The 10,868-nt window shown below is 34.4% G+C and overlaps 1 protein-coding gene across 1 annotated transcript; it reads right to left on the reverse strand.

The window, feature by feature from the left end:
* Positions 1-943: 943 nt before the first annotated feature.
* Positions 944-9,378, reverse strand: LOC114289136 (beta-galactosidase-like). Its single transcript, XM_028232787.2, has 19 exons — positions 8,965-9,378; positions 8,649-8,744; positions 8,406-8,518; positions 8,242-8,308; positions 8,047-8,139; positions 7,755-7,898; positions 7,117-7,205; positions 6,853-6,958; positions 6,665-6,752; positions 5,935-6,053; positions 5,676-5,840; positions 4,867-5,048; positions 4,624-4,733; positions 3,643-3,752; positions 3,360-3,470; positions 3,169-3,279; positions 2,573-2,778; positions 1,936-2,272; positions 944-1,483 (listed from the first exon to the last, which is right to left on the reverse strand). Exons 1-19 carry the CDS (start codon positions 9,136-9,138, stop codon positions 1,373-1,375), a joined length of 2,532 nt encoding a protein of 843 aa, XP_028088588.2. The 5' UTR covers positions 9,139-9,378; the 3' UTR covers positions 944-1,372.
* Between the last annotated feature and the right edge of the window lie 1,490 nt (positions 9,379-10,868).

Here is a 10,868-nt window from a genome sequence, read left to right on the forward strand (position 1 = left end):
AGTATGTATTTATTTGGATTAGGTTATACAATCTTGAATTCACTAGGAATGCAATGTGTCGAGTTTTATTAATTATATGAGACTAGAATTTCTATGGTTTGCCAATAAATAGAAAACTAGGGATAGAGGTGTGAAATTGAAAGGGAAGTAGACATTTATGTTGTGTTTGGTTGAAAGATTTGAAGAGAGATTTGAAAAGAGAAAGAAAAAAATTAGATGAAATGTGAATAAACTATATCTATATTTCACTGAGTTTTACACACATTTTCCTTTTTCTTTTCCAAATCTCTCTCTAAATCTTCCAATCAAACACAGCGTTAGGAGAGATAAGAGAGAGAAAAATATGACGACTTTGGGACTCAATTACGCTTGGTATTGTTTCATTACCAAAGTATTGGTGTCGTGTTTTGTGTGTTTTTGGTCTCATAGTTGTATTCTCTATAGTTTAGTGAATTATTTCTTTCCCATGGATGTAGACAAATTATGCTAAATCACATAAATTTTGTAATTTTTCTCTTTGGTGTACATGATTGTACTACTATTTCCATTTTGGGATGTGCAAAAAATAGCAGAGCAACTAGTTCGAACATTCTTAACCAATGGCCTCATTGACAAGACCATAAAACAAATTGGAGTTCAAGAATGAAACATAGAAACAATATCAAAATTCTTATCATGTGAACAAGCTCAATTAATATAATATTTGAGGTCATATCTCCAGTTAGGTTAGGTATCATGTCCAGTATAAAATCAACCCTTGCCATCCTTCACCTTCCTCTATTTCTTTCATCACCCTTCACATGGATTGAAATCTTTCCTCTTTAGTTCTTGCAATTATGTTAATTAACATATGATGCACATGACCATACCATCTCAAACAATGATCTCAATACAGTCTAATTTTTATCTGATAAATTCAAGCACAATACAAATGCCAAGTCAATTTCAGACAAAAATTGAGAAGCTTGATGTTTATTACAATTCCAAAGCAATGAAACAATGCTTCCAGGGAAGAAAGGTCCATAAGAAAACAAAATTCTGAACTCAATGAAAGCCAAGAGCTTACATGTCTGTCTTCAAGACTAATGAAGCAATTAAACATATGCACATGGACGATTTTACCGTGTCTCAACGTGCTTCTAACAGACAATAGCTATTTTATGTACAAAAAACCTCATAATCATCTCCATAATTTATATGGGTTTTGAACCAAATGGTGTTTTGTACGTTCTACAACTTCACCCTGGCAAAACCAAAAAATGCTTGCCTCGATCTTTGATGAATTTAATAAAAACTTATTTGTGAATTTGTATGAAGGGTGTTAAAGAACAAAAGTAGGACCTTCTTTTCATGTTTTCTGTGTTGTGTATCATCAGCTGCAAACGGCTTCCACAGAAAGTTTCTTCATGACATTTGGACACGGATCTCCTCCAAAAGCCTCAGGCACCACAGGTACCGAGCATGATTGCTGCCCAATGCAGTACTGCAATAACAGATTAATGAATTAAGTCATTGGATAATAAAACTCTTCACTGAATGTCCTTAAATTCTCCTATAACATGATTGCTTCATGAACTTTAATTAAATTAATTCCAAATTGTGATTCAGACAAATCTCAAGGTCTGTCTAACAGGTGAAAAAAATATAAAAGTCATTTGCAGTTGGTGATGAGACAGTATTCAACATTTTTCGGGAAAACCCTTCATTTGGGTTGAAGGATGGGATCATAAAGAAATTTGCAGAGACTTGGATAAATCACGAAGTTTATAGAAATAGTTGAGTGCTTTTTTTTTTTTTTTTTAAATATTAAATTAATTATACACTGATTTCCTAATCCAGTTAAACCAATAAAGGATTTTCATAAACCAAGTCAACGACACAAACTCATTAACTATACAAAAAGAAGGCACAACTTAATGCAACATATAAGTATACCTTTTCAAAAGCGTCATAAGAATGATAAGCATGACAGCTCCCCTGACTGAAGCTTCCACAAGCCCCTTTTGGCGTTCCGAAGCTAGCGAATTTAATTGACGAGATCTTCTGACCAGGGGCACACCACAAGTGAGCTTTAGGTCTTAGAGGTTTATTAACTTTACCAGAGGCTTGCATCTGCCAATTCACTAAAGTTGGCTGCCACTCAAATATATCAGCACATACACTTTCTATTTCTCTCTTCACTAAAGAAATTCCATAAGGGTTTCCACCCCATTCTTCAAACACAACCAACAAATTCCCTGCAGGATACAACCACGAACGAGGTACATGATACCTGAAATTATCACCCACTGGTTAGTCAGTTGACTATTTTATTTTGTGGGAGAAGAAAGTTGGGAAATCCAAAATCAATTGAACAGTGGGAAAAAAAAAAAAAAAAAAAAAATTGCATTTTCATGAGCTGCAAGTCTGTAATGTGTTTGGTGCAAATCCTTTCTTGTGTTACAAGTCCTTTCTTGTGTGTCAGACTTGCACCCAAAAGTTTCCCATGTGTAGTGCAATTATTTTTAGACTACTCCATTATTGATAAGCAGTGGTCCTAAGAAAGTTCCACCGCAAGTTGCTTTTGACTTACCATCTTTGGGAAGCCTCACCGCAATTATTTAGGCATTTCTTCTCATCAAACCAACCAGTATAATTACAGGCACCACAAGTACCAGAAGCTTTGTATCCAGGCCAGTAGCGTCCAACACTTTGCCCGTTTAACCATATTTGACCTTTCCCCATGCTATCCATATCCAAAGCCAAAGGTTCATCTCCATCAGGAGCATTAAAAGTGGTCTGGAAGCATGAAAAGAAAACGTCAATTCTAGCTTTAGAAGCCCAAGTAAAAGAAGGTTTTTTAAGTGGAATTTAGATGCATGCTGTTCTGTTGAAGTATTATTGCATAGAAAATATTCACTTCAGATGCATGATGCACAACATTTCTTATTTGGGCTGTGTTTAGATGATGGATTTGGATAAGGATTTAGAAAAAGAGAGGGAAAGGGAAAATGAAAGGCACAGGAAACATGAATGAAATATAAGTTAAATTTTTCTCCATTTTCCTGAACTTTTCCTTTTTCTTTCCAAATCACTACCCAAATCCATAATCCAAACACAATGTGAATGATTTTTGTTTGCAAGAAAAGTGAAGATAAGTAAGAGAGAAGCCTTGGCTGACAATCTCACCTTGTACCATGTCAGTGACTGCCTTTGTGCTAATAAAGAACCTTCAACCCACTCAACAGAGGAACTTCCACTGAGTGAATGAAGACTCAATGCTTCTCCTTTTAGACCAATCTGATTAAGAGCACGAGGTCAAAAAAACTATCTAGTATGTAGAGAGATGAAATAAGATTGAAAAATATTTCAAGAAAAACCTTGTAAGACCAATTTTGCCATGATAGGTCCCTCCTCCCTTCATTTAGACCATTCAGTGAAACTGGGCCAAGAACGCCGGCATTCCATGTCTCAAAATGTGGGCCAATATTCTGCTCATAACAAAGGCAGCCAAAAAGCACAGAAATTAACTTCAGACTAGCACCAAACACGTTTGTTAAGTAGAATTTTGTTATGTAGAATATTATTTGTCTGAGTCTTCCGTTCTTGTGCACATGCAAAGTTTCTATGTGTGTGCATGAGAGACAGAGAGAAAAAACAAACCGGGAGACCAACAGCAATGCTTAGCAGGACAATGTTGTTTATACCACCTCTCAGATTCACACCATCACTAAATGTTAATTTTGGGTCTTCTAAACTTCCATAAGCAGTTCCTGCCAAAAGTAGGACCGAAAATTTAAGAAGGATATTAGTAGAAGTTGTCCAGATATAAACTTGTTGCAGAAAGTAGTCCGACTTTCTGAAAGGAAACAAGATCAAGATCAAGATCAAGGAAGAATGGCATCAATTGTGTATGCTTTATTACATGAGCTAGATTTCAAGATCATAATAATCTATTGTAATGACTTCAAGAAATTTTACTAGGTGCTACTAACTTAGGCTAAGTTTGGTTAGGATGAAAGTATTGGAAAGTGAGGGAAATGAAAAAAAAATAAACTTTTTCTAAGTTTGTTTAACATGAAAGTGGAGGAAGTTAACAGAAAATTAACTTTCTTGTACAACTCATATTAGCATGGTAACTGAGCTTTTAGTTTCTTGCAAAAAACACAAGAAAATATACGAAAGCTTAAATTTGTTCATAAAAGTAGTTACTTATAACCAGAATTCTTACTTGCTCTCTATTTCCTTGATTTGTGTGTGTGTGTGTGTGTGTGAGAGAGAGAGAGAGAGAGAGAGAAGTATGTTGTTCTTTTGTATTTCTTTTTCGTCAATTCACTTCACTATCTTTTTTTTTTTTTAATATATAAATATTTTCTTTCACTTCCACTTTCACTTTCCTACATTTATTTATTTCTAATCAAATAGACCCTTAGGGGGATTTAACTAAGCATATAGCCCTTGACAAATCCACCCAGATCCACCCCCCCCCCCCCCCCCCCCCCACCAAAAAAAAAAAAAAGCATTGAATACACCAATAATATCCAATGCATTGATAGGGTCACGTGGAGAAGAAGAATTCATGTAGCCGACCCCATTTGATGGGACTTAAGGCTTGGCTTGGTTTGGTTTGGTTGTGCTGCCCACCTGATAATTGACCGTTGATGAAAACATGCAAAGCATGACCAGCAGAGAACACTGTCAGAACAGGATAATTCCCGCTCCTCAAAAATCCTTCATATGGGTCAATCCTGACACTGGTAATGAGAGGAAAAATATCATTAACACAATGAGAGACTAATGTGGCGGAAAAGTAATTTTTATTGGAAAGTTTTTTCATCAAATATGTTTAAGGAAAATGAGACCACGTAGAGTTATATGGACACTCACTCTGTCATATACCACAGGTAATCAGAAGCATCCCGGGTGATATTAATTTGTTCCAACAATCCAACCATTGTAAAAGAATTGTCATCATAAGAGGCTGCTGGCTCTTCATTGTAAGATTGCCAAGAGAATCCTGTATTATAAATAACAGGAGTCATCTTCATTTGTGCACTTTGAGCACCTACCTGCATATAATTTCAACTTGATGTCAATATCTTGTTTATTGGAAATATTTCAAATGGAAAAGAATAACGATCACTCCTGACCCATAAAGCACGGATATGGATATGATACAATACGAATACGGTGCTACATAAAATCTAAAACAATAAGATACAGTTACGGCAAGAACACATTGAATTTTTTTATTATTATCATATATTTTTTTATAGTATTAGATATTATTTTAAGAGCCAATAGTTAGTTTATTTCATTTTAAGTGAACAAGTTAATTTGATAAAATCTAGAAAAGTAGGGTACTAATAGCACTATTTTCTTCTTCAATAAGAAATAGAAAATATTGACAAACTATTCTTGTATTTATCCCAACAATGATACTCTAATATGGCAAAAATTATTGCAATCCCAATTTCATAATAGTTTGGATACGTGACATAGAGTGTCCAAAAAGTATCCTATATCGGATACGTTTAGGAAGTATCTGATATGTATCCAAGGAGTATTGGTATCCAATACAAGTACGAGATGGATACAACTCCTTTTTAGAATTATCCATGCTTCATATCATAGCTCCTGATGTACACACTCAAATAAATTCAATGAAATATTTAATTAAGAGGTCCTTTTCTCACCCTTGCAGTGTTATAAACAGTGTTCTTGCAGTCGGGAAGAATGCTGATGGACCAAGGAGGCAGGTTGTAGTGCATATTCCCAAAAGCCAACTTTGCAAAGGAATTAGAATTGTAGTTTGCAAGGAACGCAGCACAATCTCCAGATTTTGACTTGAAAACATGAGCCTACATGGAACGATTATAGGAAGAAATGACATTTATTTTCAACACAAGAATGAGATAAGATAAATGGTTCTCAGAGAATGATTGTAAATCTAACCTCCTGATAGTTCCCAAGAGGGATCACAGTGGGATCTCCTGATACTACAGCCGGTTCACACAACTTTATCGCTCTATGCAGATCTTTCAAATGACCCCATTTGGGTTGCCTTAATAGTCCTAGACCAAAAGAGGAAATAGCCCTTAAGTTTACTGAAGAACATATAATCTTTAAAATTTTATGGCAACTTTCTTGAGCCATCTACATCTCCCTATCAGGAAAAGGAATGACATTTTTTCACAAGTCATGATGAAAATGATTGTAGAGAAGCTATTAACATGACTGTTGCAATCATTTTATTGTCAAACTTTAACTTTCATGTTGAGTCCCCCATCAACTGATAAAATTCAGCTTCTCTAATCAATTTGATCACCATCATAACCACTAACAACATCACAATTATGGAGGGATATAGCTATTGCTTTTTTTAAAAAAAAAAAAAAAGACCCGGCTAAATTACAAGCTGACCCCTTGCTTTTTGTGAAATGACAGTAGCAATCCCACGATGATATGGAGAACGTAGTATGGTGACAGAGGCTGGCAATTGAATCAGTTATTTCCTATAGAAAAACTTAAAGAAATTTAAGCCCCACCTTTCCTTACTTAAATTATAGTTAGAATAGTACACATCAGTTAATTTATATTCATTTACACTCAAACTATTGGCCACATGCTACACAAACAATTTTGAGACAAACATGACTCTAAGATTATGATACTATCTGCATACCAAATTCGTCGAGTGGAGCATCATAATCATAGCTAGTGGCAATAAAAGGACCACCGGAAGTTCTGCCAAAGTTTGTTCCTCCATGATACTGGAAGCAGAAAAACAGATAAACCGATCAACAAATTTTTTTAGTTGAATTCATACAAGGATTGGATTCACTAGGGAAATACAACAAACAATTGACTTACCATATAATAGTTAATAAAAGATCCGCCCTTTTGTATAAACCGTGCAACTGAAAATGCTAAGTCTTCAGCAGGACGGTAAGGAACTGCACCTCCAAACTCGGTGAACCTGGAGAAAAAAAATTAAAGGGGGTAGCTAGTTGGGAAATGCATTTTCTCTGTTTGGTTTCATTTTCAAAATCTGTATTTTGAAAAACACATTATTTGGAAACACATTTTAAACTGGGTTCTTGGAGATACGATAAAGTAAGAAACGTGCAAGTTTACCAGCCAGTCCAGGCTTCCGTCCACATCTTGGGTTTGTAGGCTTTATTCGGGGAGAAGTAATCACAATAAAAACCATTGCAAGTGTTTATCTGTGCATGGTGAACAAAACTAAGATACAAGGTAATAAAATATTAAAATCTATGGAAACACATTAGCCGGAAATAAAAGACTAATAAGTACATTGACATCACAACATCAGGCTAGATAAATTATTACTTCTTTTTCAACTTTAAGACCAGAAAACAGAAAAAAATAATTAATAAATAAATAAATGGTATTGTTTATATACACCACCACTAACATGGAAGTTGAAATAGAAGTGATTAAATTAACAATCAGAGATATGGTCATGAATCAACAAGTACAGAATTCAAAGCGACCATAATACATAAAGATAAAGACAAAACATAACAGATAGGAGTGAGTGAGGCAGCATAAAGCCCAGCCATGTGCAGAGGAGAAAAAAATTCATATCATTAAAGACCACACAAGGGAACAATAAACACATTGTTTTCATAGCAACCCCACTGAGGATGAGGAACATAACATGAAAACCACTGAGATCGCTATAAGAACATGACAAGAAAAGTAAAAATTAAAAAAAAAAAAAAAAAATCACAAAAAGTGGTGACACTTACAATGGGATCTGGGACATCATCTTGCTTGCACATGACCCACGGGACTCCAGTGCCCAGACCAACAGCCATTTGAGCCACCCATTTCGTGTAAGCTTGACCAGGAGCACCGAGTTCATACTCCATGGGGCCATATTCATTCTCAATCTGTCACATACATTTATGCAGAACCATACTTCATACTTCTCTCAATTTGATTCCTAGTTTTACTCAATAATTCACTAAAGAAACATTTTGAATTGGGTTCAATTCATTGAGACAAAGGGAAAGAATAAAAATGGACTAGTTTGACTACCTGCGATAGAATTATTGGACCACCTTGAGACTCATATAACCTTTCAGCTTTCATTATATCGACGATTTTTGTTGTAAATTTTTGCATTGCAGCCTTCATTTCAACAATTTAGACATCAGAATCAAAGTTTACAGTTAAGTAAATCCAATCAATGGAATAGAAATAGAAAATGGAAAATTCATTTGCAAAAGTCACCTTGAAAGGCTCATTATCTGTTCTGAAACTGATACCTGGAACATACTTGAGCCAAACAGGAAAGCCCCTGCATTGAACAAAAAAAATAAAAATATTTGCTAAAATAAGGATAATTGCAATTTATTTATTTTTTTATCATTGAAATCACAAATTTTTAGCATTACCCAAAGTTCCATTCAGCACAAGCGTAGGGCCCAATCCTGAGATGAACATAGAGACCTTCTCGTTTCACCAGCTTGATAAATTTGACCAGATCATACCTCCCCTCAAAATGATACTACAAACATGAACAAGAAAAATATATTATTATCTAAAAAATTATGTAAATTTATACATTTCAGCATTGGAAAATTAACAGAAAATAGAAAAAAAAAAAAAAAAAAAAAAAAAAAAGGGAAGAAATTTACTTTGTTAGGTTGAGGTTCATGGCCATTCCAGAAAACATAGGTCTGGATTACATCCAAACCTCCTTCTTTTGCCTTCCGAATAAGATCTGGCCACATCTGCAACAAACCCATCAAAATTTATACCCAAAATAACATTCTGGACAGAAAAATGAAGAAAGTATAGTGAGAACCCAAGTGACAAGCACTTAAATAGAGTAGAGAGAAAGAAAGATGCCCAAAACAAACAAATTGAGGGAAGAGAGAAAAAAAAAAAGGAAAATCAGAGAGAGAGAGAAAGAGAGAGGAATGAAGGAAGCAGAATGATAAAGTGATATACCTCAGGAGTGCTACGAGGGTAGTGAATGGATCCAGAAATAAGGATCTTCCTTTGGCCATTTATGATAATGGCATTAGTGTCATATGATACAGAGGCTGTACAACAACAAACCCATGAACACAATAACACCACCTCCACCACCAACAAGTGCCACATTACAAGCTTCAAACCCATCAAAATGAACCTCTCTCCTTCCTTTCCCTTCCCTTCCCTTGAGCAATGGCCTTTTTTCCCCTCTTATCTCCCCTTTGCACTTTATTCTATACTTCTTTTATTTAGGGAGAGAAAGAACTGTGCCCAACAGAGTGAGAAAGAAAGAAAGAAAGAAGGCGACAGCAGCAAACAGCTGAGCTGTGTTTTTGTGTCACTAAAGTAATTTTTTTTTTTTTTTTAGAGAGAGGGATGGGGGATGCAGAGTGTAAGAGTATGCACGCCAAACCTTTAATTTTTTTAGTTAAATTAAAATTATTTTATTATTTTAACTATTCAAGTATTTATTATATCAAATTTTTTATTTTAATTTATTCTTATAAAATATTATTTTCTTATTATATTTATTAGTCTTTCTTTTTTTATTAAATTGACAAGTTATTAATCAAACAATTCTTAAAAAAAGTCCAAAAAAAAAAAATATTGCCGTTAACCGAGCGGATATCTAGTAACACACCAATAGTGATAAACAGTGTCTCGTTTGTTGTAACGAGTTATTGTAGCGATCGTAAATTTTGACAAGTCTATAAGCGAATTTGATTGAGTTGATTTTTTTGTAATTTTTAGCTAAAAAATGATTTTGAAGAATTTGATACATAGGCTCTAACTATCCAGGTGGGGAGGGTCATGTTGGGCTTGTTTGGTGGAATATTTTAAATTAAAAATTGATAATTAAAACAATTTTGATTTAGATCCCCAATAAACTCCCACTTCCACCACCCCCAGACACACGTGGGGGTTGGTCATTGACTCCACCAAAAAAAAAAAAAGTTGACCAATCAGAATTCACTGGAGCCCTGTGGGGTCACCCGTAGTGGGAGTCCAGACCATTTCCCTAATTAAAAAGCAAAAATTAAAAGTATTTCTATTTTAGTCTTTAAATAATTAATTTTTCTTAAATTATTTCTATCTAATAAATTATAAATAAAAAATACATCAAATAATTAAACATAAACTTTTAAATTAAAATATATTATAATCACTCAAAAAAAAAAAACTGTAATAAACCGTCCTTTTATGTGATTGATGGAATTAACGGTGGGTTGTGGGGACTTGGTAATTGCAAATATTGGATCTTTATAGCTGCAGCAATGATAGAGACCACTAATTTTGGAGCTCTAAAAAGACCACTAATGACATGGCACTCAATAAAAAAATAAAAAAAAATACAACACCAAGGCCAAAACATCAAATCATTCATGATGGGGCCCACTGTCACACCATTAGTGATAGCACTAATTAGTACTCTCACTCATTTTCCTTATAGCTGCCCTCTAAAAAAACCACACAGAGAAGAAGAAAGGACGGTTAGAAAGTCAAAAAGTGGGTCCCACCTGAACTGGACCCACTCGTAGGGACCTGCTTTGCCCTTACCCATTATACCGCGGAGTTTCATAAATGGGTAATGTTATGCCCCGTTTGTTTTCCGAGATAGAATAGAAAGAATTGATAATGAAGAGATTAATAGTAAGAAATTGTTAAATTATTTTTATATAAAATAATAAATAAATAAATAAATAAATATAAAAAATTAAACATTAATATTTAAAAAAAATTCTCAATATAAAAAAAATTTTAATCCCCTTACTATTTTTCTAATACCATTTCTATCTCTTCCTTACCAATCCCCCTTTCAAGGGGACTACTAATACCAAAGGATTAATAGTCCCCTCCCCATCTCTCAAAACAAACAC

This window comes from Camellia sinensis, chromosome 4, assembly GCF_055761805.1.
Source record: "Camellia sinensis isolate YWXY chromosome 4, ASM5576180v1, whole genome shotgun sequence".
NCBI lineage: Eukaryota > Viridiplantae > Streptophyta > Magnoliopsida > Ericales > Theaceae > Camellia > Camellia sinensis.

Bases quoted from the DNA above. Each gene is read 5' to 3' on its own strand.
- LOC114289136 (XM_028232787.2), bottom strand. From the start codon at position 9,138: ATGGGTTTGAAGCTTGTAATGTGGCACTTGTTGGTGGTGGAGGTGGTG. The intron at 8,140-8,241 runs GTGACTTTTGCA...GTTGAAATGAAG, and splicing joins CAGATAATGAGCCTTTCAAG to GCTGCAATGCAAAAATTTAC. The intron at 2,273-2,572 runs GTAAGTCAAAAG...TGATAATTTCAG, and splicing joins GGTGAGGCTTCCCAAAGATG to GTATCATGTACCTCGTTCGT.